Source organism: Engystomops pustulosus, chromosome 6, assembly GCF_040894005.1.
Source record: "Engystomops pustulosus chromosome 6, aEngPut4.maternal, whole genome shotgun sequence".
NCBI classification, from domain to species: Eukaryota; Metazoa; Chordata; class Amphibia; order Anura; family Leptodactylidae; genus Engystomops; species Engystomops pustulosus.
The window spans coordinates 98,867,028-98,883,255 of NC_092416.1; the positions used below are offsets into that span (position 1 = coordinate 98,867,028).

General features: G+C 40.2%; 1 protein-coding gene across 3 annotated transcripts in view; it reads left to right on the plus strand.

Moving 5' to 3' along the window:
- The window catches only part of PRKCG (protein kinase C gamma), a 556,381-nt gene that overhangs the window by 44,993 nt on the left and 495,160 nt on the right, over positions 1-16,228 (plus strand). For all 3 annotated transcript variants that reach the window (XM_072110472.1, XM_072110471.1, XM_072110470.1), the window contains exon 2: positions 1,287-1,318. In XM_072110472.1, the coding sequence (XP_071966573.1) occupies positions 1,287-1,318 (32 nt within the window). The remainder of the gene's footprint in view (positions 1-1,286; positions 1,319-16,228) is intronic.

The following is a 16,228-nucleotide window of genomic DNA, read 5'->3' on the forward strand; positions in this document are numbered from 1 at the left end:
GTGGACAGCCATTTTGAAGTCTCTCCATAGGTGCTAAGTTTGGTTTAGATCAGGGCTCTGACTGGACCAGTCATGAATGGTAACAGAGTTGTTCTGAAGCCACTGCTTTGTTATTTTAGCTGTGTGCTTAGGGTCATTGTCTTGTTGGAAGGTAAACCTTCAGTCAAAACTTGAGGTCCAGAGCATTCTGGACAAGGTTTTTATCCAGGATATCAATGTACTTGGCCGCAGTAATCTTTCCTTCAGTTGGAACTATTCATTTTACCCCTGCAATTGAAAAACACCCCGTATCATGATTCTGCCACCATGTTTCACTGTTGGGATTGTATTTGGCAGGTGATAAGCAGTGTCTCCTTTCTCCACACATTCCACAATCTTTCGTATAAGATGATTTTTTTCAGCACAAAAATTGTGCTGAAAAACTCAAACTTGGCTTATGCTCTAGTCAAAAAAATAAGTCAATTCTCACCTTTCCAAAACCCCCTCTTCTTACTTCCAGGAGTGACAAGTCTGTGTGCCATCGCTAACATAATAATGTGCGTGCGGCTAGTGCAGGACCTGTCACTGCCAATGTACGTAGTATGTACATTGTGTGTGCACACGTGTGTGCGCGGCCAGAATGCATGGACCTGCTGCTCCCGTAATCAAGAAGAGGACCTGCAGGGGCATTGGAAAGGAGTGTATTGACTTTTTTAGGTTTTAAGTGCTGGATATACTTGGGGGCTGGCTGGCTATATGTGGAGGGCATTTACTAGGGACTGGCTATATACTGGGTGGGGCAGGATACTGGCTATATACTGGAGACTGGCAGGATATCTAATGGGAGCAGGCTGGCTATATACTGGGGCTGGGGGCTGACTGGCTATATACTGGAGCAGAAGCTGGCTATATACTGAGGGGCATTGGATGGCTATATACTGGGGGCCAGGGGGCTGGCTACCTATATACTGGGGGGGGGCATAGTCTGGCACTAATGCATTTCCCATCCTAGGCTTATTCTTGATCAAAAGGTTTTCCAGTTTTGCGGTAAAATGAAGTACTTCTGCTCATATTTGCGTCGTCTTATTCTCGAGTATATATGGTAGGTACTTAATGTATAATGGGATTATGAGAAGCTTTTCTGCTTATTTAATTTGATTATTATCAACTTCCATGAGTTAAGTTTTAGAAATACAAGAATCAGTTTTAGTAGACAGCTTAGTATCTTTACCTTTGATGATGCTATTTTATGTAAGTCATATTCCACATTTATCTAATAAATCCTATTTGTTGTTGCATCTCTACAGGGGAATTGGAAAACAAGGATTCCAATGCCAAGGTAAGATATTTATTTTACGCCTTGCTTTGTTTTTGTGCTATCTGTTCTATGCAGTCTCTCCAGAGGCTGCCCTCTGCAATATTTGCAGCTGTGCAGAAGAGAAATATAGGATTTTTTTAAATTGCAGTTTATTTAGCTGTAGGTAAAATTGGCTGCCTAATCCTCCTGTGACTGGAGATATATACTATGGTATACCACAATGTAATTTAAGCATATGTACTGTAAAGTATCATTTCAGGCTGTGCTTAATTACTTTATTTAATAATTCCATTAACATTCCATGAAAACGCTTATGGACATGTAGATTTTTTTCTCTTGCTTTTTTTTTACAGTATCTTAATAGTACAATTTGCAATTGTTAATGAGTTAGCCAGTCCAGCAATGTTTTTGGCTACTCCTGGGGGCACTTTAAAATGAGCCTCTGTTATTTACTCCTTGACGGAGACATGAACTTTGTTGTAGAGAACAGTAAAGTAGCTACTTCAAAAGTGGTTTAGATCAGTAACACCAGACCATGCAGTTCATTCACAGACAAGAACATAGCCAGAAAACAAGCAAAGATGTGGCCTAAGATTGACTTTATTGAGTTTAAAGGAAATCTACCACCAGGATGACGAATTGTAAACCAAGCACACCTACATGAATTAAAAAAATCTCCAAAAGAAAAAACTTCCACAGCTCGTTGATCAATCTTTGCCAGCTGGGTTTTGATAGACTTCCAATGCTCGGAACCAATGCTGCCTGGATAATGACTTCCTTTATTAGGATTGACAAAGGGTACGCCACCCCAAGCATCTGATGCGTTTCGGGTAAAACAGTATTGCAAGTCCTTAAACATAGCATGATTAAAGCCATCCAATCCTTTTTTTCCCCCTGAAATGCATGCAGGTGTGTGCCCCCTCTGTCAGGATCCACTCTTCTTTTGGCTTCTTATCCCCTTATTTGTGTCGTTTTTAAAGCCTTTTTTGGTGAAAAGAAAGGCATAAGAATCTAATAGAAGAGCAGATCCTGCCAGAGAGGGAACACTATGTCAGCGTGGTTTACAACCCTTGAACCTGGTGGTAGATTTCGTTAAAGGAAAACATATATCCCCAAAAGGGGCAAAGACACATCAATACATGTTTACCATACAAAAATGTATACTTTGGGGCACAGTAAACAAGTATGGATTAGTAAACCTGAATAGAGAAACACCCATTTTGTTATCATGAAAAGCAATGTAAATGCATTATGTGCAGCACAAAGGGCAAAGCATTTAGAAAACAAAAGGATCTGCTGCCAAATGCCCCCCCCCCTACAGTTTGTATGTATTTTGGTATATACTGACACATATACATACAGCATGACTTATTAACATGTTACACACTCATTTTAAGCATTCACTGAACAATCTTAAAGAGGTATGGCTATGACTATTAAAATCTAACTTTTTTTTACCTTTATTTACCGTTGCATTAAAAAAGTTTATTTCATAAACACCCAAAGTGTAATGTGTCCTGCCTTCACCACATATAAGCCACTATCAAAGTTTAGGGCCAATGTGTTCAAGTAAAAATACTGGTATGGTTCCAAACCAAGATAACTAGCAGGGGCGTAACTTGAGGGGTGCAAAGGTTCCGGTCGCACCTGGGCCCAAGAGGTTTAGGGGGCCCTTATGGTGTCACTTTCCCATATGAGAAGACTATTACTATAAACCTTACATTATAGTTGGGGGCCTGGCACAGACTTTGCACTGGGGCCCATCAGCTTCTAGTTACGCCACTGATAACTAGGTGTGTAATAGGAGATTATTTGATGCCCTAAGTCCCAAAACTGACTGCATAATTCGCTATTATCGTCTAGCCTGGACAGGCTAACAATAGCCCTATCTCACACTAGTACACAATAAGATAACCTAGATGACTGAAGCCATATAGCCGAATAAGTCTCCCTAAAGCTCCCCAAACCTACTAATCGCGTAGGGCATATCATAGCTGAATTAGGATATGGGGGTTTACAGTCAGGCACAGACACCCAATACTTAGATGAGGTCATGGTAACTAGGACAGCCAAGTGGAAACGTTGATTCCAAGCGATCCACAGGTGAAACAATAAAATGATGCCATTCCGTTGATTTTGAATCCTATGTATTTTAGCACTTCTAGTTGAAGTATAGTTTGAATGGATGTCTATAGTTTATGTAGATCTTGTCTAACTTAGGCAGGTCTCCCTTTTATTTTTTGATAAAACTAGAAAAGGAAAGTGTGTCATTGAGGCTATTAGGAGACACACTTTCCATTCTAAAAATCCATTGAGCCTATTTACAAAGGATAAGATTCAATGGCTTTAAAGCGTACTGTTTTATCATTTCCATTGTGTTTGGCCCAAAAGTTTTTAACGATTGGGGGTATCATTTCCATTCTTTGTCTCTCACGTGGTCTCTAATGTGAGTCTTAAATGGGCGAATAGTTTTGCCCACATTATTTAAGGGACAACCCACACATCATAAGGTGAAACACCCCTGGAGTAAGACATTTGACATTCTTCCAGATGGTATATTGCTGGTTCGTATTGACACTGCTAAATGTGGATCCCGTGGTGATATAGGGGCAAGCCTTCCATCTACCACACCTAAAAGTGTCTGGTCGAGGATTACCCAGCCACGTTAAAGACCAGTGGATGGGTTATAGGTGACTGTGGACCAGCCGGTCTCTTAGAGTTTTTCCTCGTCTGTAAGTCACCAAGATATGTTCCCTGATGTCATCATCCAACCTAAGTATTCTCCAATATTTACTCAAGGCCTGTTTAATAGGTACTTTTGATGCACAAAATGTAGCAATCAGCCTTGTGATTTCAGCCTCTACAGGTTTTTGTTTAGCCATCAAAAGATGCTCTTTGTTGGCAGCCCTAGCCTGTAATTCCACCTCCTTAATTAATGATTTTGGAAAGCCCCTATTAATTAAATGTTTTTCCATGTCTTTGGCTTAACTAATATAGTCATCGATATGGCTGCATTTTCTAGGTAAAGGCTATTGGTGGCCTTCTGTTTACAATGGACCTTAGTTTGGATTGTGCAGTCCTGTTGGAAATTGATGGCCAAATCCAAAGAAGTCAGGGACGACTGATTTCACTAATAGAGAAAAGACCCAAGTTGTTGGTGTTAAGGGCTGAAGCAAAGTCATGGAAGTCCTGTACAGTTGATGTTGAGAATAACAGGACATTGTCCATGTACCTTAGCCAGAGAACCACTGACGACGTCCATCTGGAAAATTCATCAGAGAAGACCACAGTTTCCTCCCACAAGCCAAGGTACAGATTTGCATGTGTAGGAGCCACAGGCCTCCTGATAGCTGTACCTTGCTACTGGTGGAAGATGTGGCCTTTAAAGGAAAATAAATTATTTTCCAAAACAAATCTCAAAAGTCTAAGAAGAAATTATGGCCTCTAAATATTCCAGGTAGAATCCCACCGATCGCAAGCCCAGTTAGTGTGGGAAGGAGCAACGACAATGCTCCAACATCCAGGCTTGCGTTCAGTGTACCAGGTTCCAAGGAGATTCCCTCCAGATCTTTCAGGACATCCATTGTGTCCCTTGTGTAGGACGGGAGACCGGTCACAAAAGGCCTCAGATTATTGATGCCAGAGACAATGGTATCACTTAAAAAGTCAACCCATAAAAAAATCGCCAAGACCGGGTATTGTGGTAACATGAACTTTGATTCCTCCTTACTGATAAGTTTTTTGGTCAAAGCCTCAGCCAGAATCAACTCAAGCTCCTTGCTAAGCTTCAAAGTAGGGTTAAAGCGTAAAGGACGGTAACATTGTGTATCATGCAAGATGCGCTCACACATATAATTGTAGTACCACAATGTTACCGACCAAGTCAGATGGCTTGATAATTAAGTTCTTCTCTCTCTCCAGGGACAGTAATCCATGACTTTCCTGAGGTGATAGATTATTGGACTCATAATTGTCAAAACCCTGTAGACCCTTTAATTCGGCGGTCATTAATTCAAGAAACAAATCAATATGTATTGTGTCTGCCACTGGAGGAGCTCGCATACTATTGGGTTTCAAGTCTGTGAAGGGTCCTTCAGCTTCTGGGGTGTTGGCCACATCCCAAAGCTCCTTCCGAATGTCAAAGCTCCTTAGGTCTTCGGGTTCCAAGCCCAACACCTCTTTTTATCATTATGTTTAAAGAACTTAATCCATTTGAGCTTCTTTGCAAATAAGTGCAAGTTTTTTCACAGGAGAAGAGATCAAATTCAACTGTTGGGACAAAGGACAAACCCTTACTCAGTAGTTGCATTTTGGCCTGACTGAGGGGATGATCTGATAAATTCGATGTTAGATGACTATCGGGTGTTCAGTCTATTCCTTGTTGCCTCTCAGTAGATGCCTAGCAATGGGTTTATTCCTGTCTAAAAAAGAGAGGTTCTGTTCGATGCTCCTCTGGAACCACAACCTTTACCTCTCTGTCCACCCCTAGGATATTTGGGCCGTGTGTCCTTGTCATTAGATGAGGAAGCTTGACTTCTTTCAGAGTCAGTAGTTTTTCCAAAAAGAGATATTCACAATGTTCTTTACACTCTTTTAAATCCCTTTGAAACTGAAAATGCTTACGTTCTTTGAGATGCACAGTGTCTGCTGTAGGGCTTTTTCTTTCTTCTCGAAGCACATATGTATAGTTTTGGGCAAAAGGGGCCACTATGGTGATGCCTTTTGTATTAGCAATTTGGAACAGGAGGAACAGGGGAAAGCGAGGGAGGGTATGGCCTACTCCTACAAGCATCACATATCCGTATGTGTTACAAACACCTAGCCCACTGCCAAAAAAGAACATACGATATGAAACCTATTGTACTCCTCAAAAGAAGGAAACAAGGAGAAATGAGGCAAGACTATAGCAAATGAAAAAATGCAGTATATAACAAGCGTTATTCACATTGATACATATGACAACACATATACGTAGTTTGTTTAAAACATATAGTTGATGAGGTATTATAGTAGTGGTGTAAAGAAAAAAAGCAGTCATGCCCGGACATATAGTAGGAGATGTATGGTAAATAAGATAAATGAGGACTGGTAGATAAATGAGTCAGGACCCATAAGGAGTTGCAGGTAACTAATAATTGCTTGCACAGCAGAAGCTCGTGCCATGTAAGATTTACATAGAGGGACCATTAAGTGACATGCCTTTCCTTACCAGGTAGTGAAGTGTGGTGTGCTCCAATGTCCGGGGATGACTGGGTCCCTGACGTGCGTTTCAGCTCGCACTGAGCCTTCGTCTAGGAGCGTTTGTCTGTATGCCTTTTGTAGGGGGATTTTTTTTTTATGTGGGGAAATGTCATTGTATTTTTATGAAAAATGTATTCATTTTTTTTGTGTGTGTGTTTTTACTTTATATGTCCCCCATGAGGTCATAAAAGGTCCTTTCACCTTTTTTAAACATTTTTTTTATTTCACTTATTTTTTTTCTTTTACAAATTTGCCCCTTTAACTGAGGCATCTATAAGAGCCCCAGTTAGAGGAAAATGACCTGTGTCTGCTGATGCTGATCAAAGCTGTACTGGGTCTAATTAGACGCAGCAGCTCTGTTTAACCCCTTTAGACCCGGTGGTCACGTCCATGGCAACCAATCAGAGCGCAGGTTTACTTTTTGCACAGTTGTTTATAAAATGACAGCTGATCTCTGATTGGTTTCCATTGGCAACTGGAACAGTTTTAACTTCAGACATTTCTGATAAATCTGCCCTTCTCTGTATCGCTATCCATCTTACCTCACACATAAGTGTCTTGTACTCATTGCCTGTAGTAACCAATCACAGTTCAGAGCTCATTTTAATGACCTGTGGCAGTGTAGCAACCAATCATAGCTCAGCTTCCAACTGCCATAGCAGCAGACAATGGCTCCTGTATATGGTCGGTAATAAGTGAATTTTGGAAAGTGTGTGTGGGGGGGGGGGGCTTAAAACCTGGTTGTTCTGTGAGTCACAGGCACCAACTGTGCGACAGTACAGATTACTTTAGCGGACATACATACATACACACACATCCAGCTTTACATATTAGATGCAATAGATGCTGTTGTATTCTTTCTTTCTTGTCATGTTCCACTGCTATATGAAGTGTTGCTCTTTCTACTTGCACAGAAGTAGGGGCTGCCAGGGAGTTCTAAGAAGGTACCGGTATTTGCCTCCTTACTGGAGAAGCCAGTTTTCATCTACCTGACCACACCCTAAATGGTTTTCTGATTGTGAGATTTTTGTGAGATTATGGGGGGGGGGGATTAATTAAGACTGGCACATTGAACATGAGACTTTATTTCCCCCCTGCTGGTGTACTAATATTTTTCTATACATAAAATATGCCATGTGGGGGTGAAATGTAAGTAATGGGGCTCTTTACATGCCTTGTTTGACAGAAAACTGCTGGACTAGGCTTGTTAGATTACCCCCAATGTACTTTATGTTAGATGACAAATTAGGTTGCAAAATATTTTACAAAAATTTTAAAATTTCTAAACTTCAAACATTATTTGATTTCTAAATTTTGTGCCTTTCAGACGGATAGTCAAACTCAAAAGCATTTTTTTTATGTTGATTTATAAAAATTATGATTTTTTTAGGAAAATAATGGAAGAAATTAAAAAAAATTCTAGTAAAACACATTGGGGATCATTTACTAAGGGACCGATTCGCACATTTTTGTCAGGTTTCCCGTATTTTTCTGATTTGCGCCGTTTTTCCCTGAATGGCCCTGGGATTTCGGCGCACGCGATCAGATTTCCGAAGGATTCGGAAAAAATGCAGTATTTAAAAATCAGAGTCGAATCAGCGTCGGAGAACCAGCCGCTGGATCACGACTGGACCGGGTAAGTAAATGTGCCCCATTAAGTCCATGCCGGGCTCTTCCTAAGTTACAAATAGCATGCACATAGTTACAGATACATGAGGTTTAAATATACATACTAGTGGAATTGTCCTACACTACTATTACTATAGTTCTTATGTCTGGTGCTAGTTATGGTGCCAGTCTAAATGAATTAGAGAACATGAAAAGGACTATTAAAGCAGAACAAAAAGCAATGAAAGAATAGAGTGAGAACCCCACTATAATCTTCCGGGCAGCAGACAATTTATTAGGTACACCTGTCCAACTGCTCATTAACACTTAATTTCTAATCAGCCAATCACATGGCGGCAACTCAGTGCATTTAGGCAAGTAGACATGGTCAAGACAATCTCCTGCAGTTCAAACCGAGCATCAGTATGGGGAAGAAAGGTGATTTGAGTGCCTTTGAACGTGGAATGGTTGTTGGTGCTATCAGGGCTGGTCTGAGTATTTCAGAAACTGCTGATCTACTGGGATTTTCACGCACAACCATCTCTAGGGTTTACAGAGAATGGTCCGAAAAAGAAAAAACATCCAGTGAGCGGCAGTTCTGTGGACGGAAATGCCTTGTTGATGCCAGAGGTCAGAGGAGAATGGGCAGACTGGTTCGACCTGATAGAAAGGCAACAGTGACTCAAATCACCACCCGTTACAACCAAGGTAGGAAGAAGAGCATCTCTGAACGCACAGTATGACGAACTTTGAGGCAGATGGGCTACAGCAGCAGAAGACCACACCCGGTGCCACTCTTTTCAGCTAAGAACAGGAAACTGAGGCTACAATTTGCACAAGCTCATCGAAATTGGACAGTAGAAGATTGGAAAAACGTTGTCTGGTCTGATGAGTCTCGATTTCTGCTGCGACATTCGGGTGGTAGGGTCAGAATTTGGCGTCAACAACATGAAAGCATGGATACATCCTGCCTTGTATCAACGGTTCAGGCTGGTTGTGGTGGTGTCATGGTGTGGGGAATATTTTCTTGGCACTCTTTGGGCCCCTTGGTACCAATTGAGCATCGTTGCAACGCCACAGCCTACCTGAGTATTTGTTGCTGACCATGTCCATCCCTTTATGACCACAATGTACCCAACATCTGATGGCTACTTTCAGCAGGATAATGCGCCATGTCATAAAGCTGGAATCATCTCAGACTGGTTTCTTGAACATGACAATGAGTTCACTGTACTCAAATGGCCTCCACAGTCACCAGATCTCAATCCAATAGAGCATCTTTGGGATGTGGTGGAACGGGAGATTCGCATCATGGATGTGCAGCCGACAAATCTGCGGCAACTGTGTGATGCCATCATGTCAATATGGACCAAAATCTCTGAGGAATGCTTCCAGCACCTTGTTGGATCTATGCCACGAAGAATTGAGGCAGTTCTGAAGGCAAAAGGGGGTCCAACCCGTTACTAGCATGGTGTACCTAATAAAGTGGCCGGTGAGTGTAATATTGAGAAATAATAGATGATCCTTATCGAGAATAACAGAAAAAAATTCCACACCAGGTTTATTAACAGAACAAGAATACAAATTTTTTTACTAATAGAACAGCCCAGTCGGCCATACTTCTATCACCTACCTAAGGTGCATAAGAATCTCTCAAAACCGAATCTCACAGAATCTCAATAGGATGTCCTTTAACCCCTTAACGACTTGGCCTTTTTTAGTTTTTTCACTTCCATTTTTCACACCCCACCTTCAAAAATCTATAACTTTTTTATTTTTCCACATAAAGAGCTCTGTTATGGCTTATTTTCTGCGTAACAAATTGCACTTCGTAGTGATGGTATTTAATGTTCCATGGCGCGTACTGGGAAGCGGGAAAAAAATTCCAAATGCAGTGAAAATGGTGAAAAAACACATTTGCGACGTTTTCTTGTGGGCTTGGATTTTACAGCTTTCACTGTGTGCCCCAAATGACAGGTCTACTTTATTCTTTGGGTTGCTACGATCACAGGGATACCACATTTGTACAGGTTTTATAATGTTTTCATACATTTAAAAAAATTAAAACCTCCTGTACAAAAATTTTTTTTTTGATTTTGTCATCTTCTGGCGCTAATAACTTTTTCATACTTTGGTGTACGAAGCTGTGGGTGGTGTCATTTTTTGCGACTTTTGATGGCGTTTTCATTGCTATCATTGTTAGGACTGTGCTACCTTTTGATCACTTTTTATTAATTTTTTTATATTTTCCAAAATGGCAAAAAAATGTCATTTTTGACTTTGGACGCTATTTTCCGTTACGGGGTTAAACGCAGTGAAAAACCGTTATTATATTTTGATAGATTGGACATTTTCGGACGCGGTGATACCTAATGTGTTTATGATTTTTACTGTTTATTAATATTAATATCAGTTCTAGGGAAAGGGGGGTGATTTGAATTTTTAGGTTTTTTTAATATAATTTTTTTTTTTTAAACTTTTTTTTACTTTTACTTTAAATATTTTTCAGACTCCCTAGGGTACTTTAACCCTAGGTTGTCTGATCGATCCTACCATATACTGCCATACTGCAATATGGCAGTATATGGGGATTTTACTCCTCATTCATTACAATGTGCTGATAGCACATTGTAATGAATAGGTTAAAACGAGACAGCTTCGGGCCTTCGTGAGGCCCGATGCTGTCATGGCAACGGATCACCGCTCCCCGTGACGTCATCGGGGAGCGAAGATCCGCGCCAAGATGGCGGCGCCCATGCGGCGCCATCTTTTTGAAGCCTCCGGCAGCATTGCCGGAGGTGATCGCGGTGAAAGCACCCGCGATCGGTGCTAGCACCGATCGCGGGTGTTACCGGTAAGCCTTTGCTGCAATATGCAGCAAAGACTTACCGGCTATGGAGAGGGCTCGGCCCGCGAGCCCTCTCCATGCACCGGGACCCGGCGCGCGCCGTACTAGTACGGCGCGCGTCGGGAAGGGGTTAATAATAGACACAAATTGTATCACCAACAATTTGTCGCAATATGTTGATCTATTCTTTCAAAAATATATTTGCCACATGAATAGTTATTTACGAAATTTGATTTAATTAAAATATTGAAGGACCAAACATGGGAAGATGATTGCATCTAATTCACTCTAGAAGTCACAGCATTATGATGTCACAGATCATGAATTGTGGTTATCCAGCATAGAGGTAATAATTAAATATGATCCAGAAATATCAATCCAAGTTAAGGGGGCGGCCATGGGCACAGAAGTGACACCCTTATATGCAAACTTGTTCATTAACATCTTTGAGGAGATATATATTAGACCTCTAAATATACACAAAGGTAAACTAAATATTTATAAAAGGTATATTGGTGACTTCTTTCTAGTTTTGAAAGCAGATATAAAGTCATTAACCTCCTTTTAGAATAAATAGAATGAGAACAAAGGGGGGAATCAAATTCACATTGAATCAGGATAAAAGTCATATTGAATTCTTAGATCTAGTGGTTAATCATTATGGAATTTGTTACATGGACATACTTCACAATGTAACAGCTATTTGTGTCAACAGCTATTTAGATTTCAGAAGTAATAATTACAAAAAATGGTTAAAAAATGTCACTTATAGCCAATTTAACCCCTTAATGCACCTTGATGTTGGAGAACATCTTGGTGTGCTTATATTTAGTGCACCAGAAGTAGAACCTCTGCGATTCGTGCATAAGGCCGGTTGTATGCGACAGCGATGCTTTTGCACAAGCAGCGAGAATTGTGACTCAAACATGACAGCATCTAAAGGGGGACAAAAAAAGTGTGCAAAAGAGTAAAAAAAAATCTTAAAAAAATTCTAACACAATAAAAGTCCCCTAAATGCCCCATATAATATAAAACTCCCCAATCACATAATAAGTGAAAATCACCACACAAACCACACATATTAGGTATAAAATTATTACTGAGCCTGTAAGGTAAACACAAAAAATAAAATAAAAAGCAAAGCACAAATTTTGATTTTTGCTCATCCAACCATACATTAACACCATAAAAAACCATCAAAAAGTCACATTTACCCCATCATAATACCAATGAAAAGTACTAGTTGTCCCACAAAACAGCTCAATCAACACAAAATAAAAATGTTACACCTCTTAGAACTAGTGTAGAACTAGTCAAACATAAAAAGTTATATGAATATAAATAAACCGTACTGACATTTAGAACATAAATTACATGTAAGCTATTCTATTTGATTCTTAAAACACAAAAAAGGTAAATATTAACGGCAGAGCAGATTTTTTCTTTTGCATCTTCCCCCATAAAAGGTAAATAAAGGTTAAGCAATGGTGTACTGTGCCCTCAAATATAGTGTTACTGTATGTTTTGAGGGCTCTAATTTTCATAATGGGTCCACTCTTTCACATTTATTGCCCTACTACCTTAGGGGCTCAGCACATGCAACATAGTACCTGGAATCTGTTCCAGCAAAATCCACCCTCCAAAAGCCAATAGAAGCTCCTTTCCTTCTGAACTCCACTATGCACCCCAACAAAGCTTTGTGATTATTTGGAGGGAAAAGCAAGGTTTGTTAACCCCTTAATGACCGCCCTATCGGGTTTTTACGGCGGTCATTAAGGGTACTTCTTCTGATGCGACGCCTTTCTACGGCGGCGCATCAGAAGAAGTTTTCGGGACACCGGGTCTCGCTGGTGCCGGTGTCGGGCTGTGATATCACAGCCCAGACCCGGCACTAACACCCGGGATCGGAAAAACTCCGATCCCGGGTGTTTAACCCCTTGCACGCCGCGGTCAAGCATGACCGCGGCGTGCAAGTGTGTCCCCCGTGGATCGGACCCCCCCGGTGTGCTTACCGGGGGATCCGATCCCTCCTGCCGCTGCCCCGGGTTCCGACGAGTGACCCGGGGCTGTCGGCTCCTCTTCTCACCGGGTCCTGCCTTCCTGGCAGGACCCGGCTGTAAGTAACTGAGCATGCGCAGCATGCTCAGTTACTTTCACTATACACTGCAATACAAGTGTATTGCAGTGTAAAGGCTTGAATAAGCGATCGGATGATCGCTTATTCAAGCCAAGAAGTAGAAAATGTAAAAAAGTAAAAAAAAAAAAATTAAATCTTTTTATAATATAATTAAATAAATAAATAAAATAAAAGTCCCATAATCTCCCCAGTAACACATAAAATGCAAATAAAGTATATAAAACACAAAACACGTACATATTTGGTATCACCGCGTCCGTATTAATCTGTACAATAAATCTAAATCAATATTGAACCCGCTCGGTGAACTACGTAAAAAAAAAACTCGAAAAACTTCCCATAATATACAATTTTTCATCAAACACCATCACAAAAAATGTTCTAAAAAGTGATCAAAAAAAGTTACGGTACCTAATATGATACGACTGAAAAGAACAACTGTTTTCGCAAAAAATAAGCCCTCAACCAGATCTGACAACAGAAAAATACAGAAGTTATGGCCCTGAAAAGTTGTCAATAGTAAAAACAATGCGATTTTCTCCAATATTGGTTTTGCTCAGGAAAATTGAGCAAAATAAGAAAACTATATAAATGAGGTATCACCGCGTCCGTATTAATCTGTACAATAAATCTAAATCAATATTGAACCCGCTCGGTGAACTACGTAAAAAAAAAACTCGAAAAACTTCCCATAATATACAATTTTTCATCAAACACCATCACAAAAAATGTTCTAAAAAGTGATCAAAAAAAGTTACGGTACCTAATATGATACGACTGAAAAGAACAACTGTTTTCGCAAAAAATAAGCCCTCAACCAGATCTGACAACAGAAAAATACAGAAGTTATGGCCCTGAAAAGTTGTCAATAGTAAAAACAATGCGATTTTCTCCAATATTGGTTTTGCTCAGGAAAATTGAGCAAAATAAGAAAAACTATATAAATGAGGTATCACCGCAATCGTAGTGAACCAGAGAATAAAGATAAAATATTATTTTTACGTTACGGTGAGCGGGGGGGGGGGAAATGCTCACAATCCAAAATAAAAATTGATGATTTTGTTTGTGTCCCCCTTGAAATAGTTAATAAAATCTCATGAATAAGCTTTAGACTCCCAAAATAAATTATTTATACATTGTATCTCATCCCATAAAAAATAAGCCCTCATATGTTTGCATTACCAAAAAAAATAAAAATTTATAGGTCGTACAATGTGACAATACAAATCTGCTGTGGACGGCGCCTCCATTCATTCTATGCTCGGCCGTGCGCCCGTACAGCAGTTTACCACCACATATGGGGTATCAGTACACTCGGGAGGAATTGGGCATCAAGCGTTGCAGTGCGTTTCATCATTTAATTTATTCTGAAAATGTCAGTTTTGGCCTAAATGAATGTATTTCCAAAAAAATTCCATAGTTTCTAAATCGCAGGTCCATATTTTTTAACCCATGTGAAACACTTAAAGGGTTAATGGACTTAATAGAAGTTGTTTTACATATGTTGAGGGGTGAACTTTCTATAGTGGGGTAATTTATGAGGTTTTACTATTATTTAGGCCTCTCAAAGTCACTTGAAAGCTGAGTTGTCCCTCAAAATGTGAGTTATGGCAATTTTCATGAAAATAAGAAAAATCGCACCTAAAGTTCTGCACCTCATAACATCCTAGAAAAATGACCGGAAGCATAAAATATCATCCCAACATAAAGCAGATATTCTGTAAATGTTAATTATCAAACTTTTTGGGTAGTTTTACTTCCTGTCTGGAAACCAGAACATTTCAAACTTGGAAAATGAAGAATTTTTACAAACTTTTGCCAAATTTTCACTTTTTTTCAGAACGAAACGCAAAACTTATCACTTAAATTTTATAACTAACATGAAGTATAATGTGTCACGAGAAAACATTCTCAAAATCACCAGGATATGTTAAAGCGTTCCGAAGTTATAACCAATTATCGTGAGACATGTCAGATTTGAAAAATCGAGTCTGGTCATTGAGCTGAAAACTAGTGTCGGTGATAAGGGGTTAAAATAAGCCAATGTAAATACTTTCTGTAAAACATCTGTGGTAGTAAAAGGCTGAATATAAACCTTGAGTGTTCACTGTTCAGGAACGTTGGGAACTTTTCAAATGCATAATGGCACCTGAAAATAGCGTTATCACAATCTGCCCTCTAAAAGCTTAAAGTCCTTCCTTCCATTCTGTGCACTGCTACCATTGGATCTACCTTGTTTGGTAGATCCCTTATGGCAGGTTTCATTTAAGCTTCATGTGCCCAAAACGTGCAGTTTCCAGCCGAAACTTGCACTGTCATTGGCAGTTAAGTGCCACTCACCCACCAATGACAATAAAAAAAAAAAGACTGCCAAAGCCACAAACTCTGGAAGAATAGGACCTGCCCTATGTGGCTCAGTCCATAGCTGTGAAAGGGGATATGTGTTAAACAGCATGAGCGTAACAATTGCGGTCACAGAGGGTCCCACAGCTGCCACAGATTAATATAAGAGCATATGTACATACTCTGCATTGTGTTCCTATATCAGTGCAGTGGACGTGCAGATGGCAGCTGCGGGCACTGCTCTCACAGACGCTTCTCCTTCACATGTCCCCAGAGCGCGGAATTTTCATCCTTCTGTCGAGGAGATTAGTATGATTTTCTACTATAGAGCTGATGCAGCAGGAGGCGAATGAGAATTGCCTCTCCTGCTTCAGGCAGCTCACTATAGCAACCTGGAACAGAAGACGCGTTGTAGTGCACATGTACATGTACGTAACATTTCACTGGAAACATAGCTGTGATTGGGCCAAGCACTGGACATTTGCATGGGGGAGGGGGGGTTACCAGCATCTGTCAAATTTAGGGCATAGGCAGGGTTTGCATTTAACAAAGTAAGGGGCTGGCAGTAGAAGAGAGTTTTTAGCCTATACGTATACTGCTTTACCTACATCAGCTCTAAGATGGACATTTTTATTGTGTAGGGGAAGATAAAGGGTAATAATAATATAACCCACCTTTTTATCCCTGTTCCTGCACAATAAAAAATGCCCATCTGTGTTTAATTAGTGTCTTCAAGCCACAAAGATATAGCAGT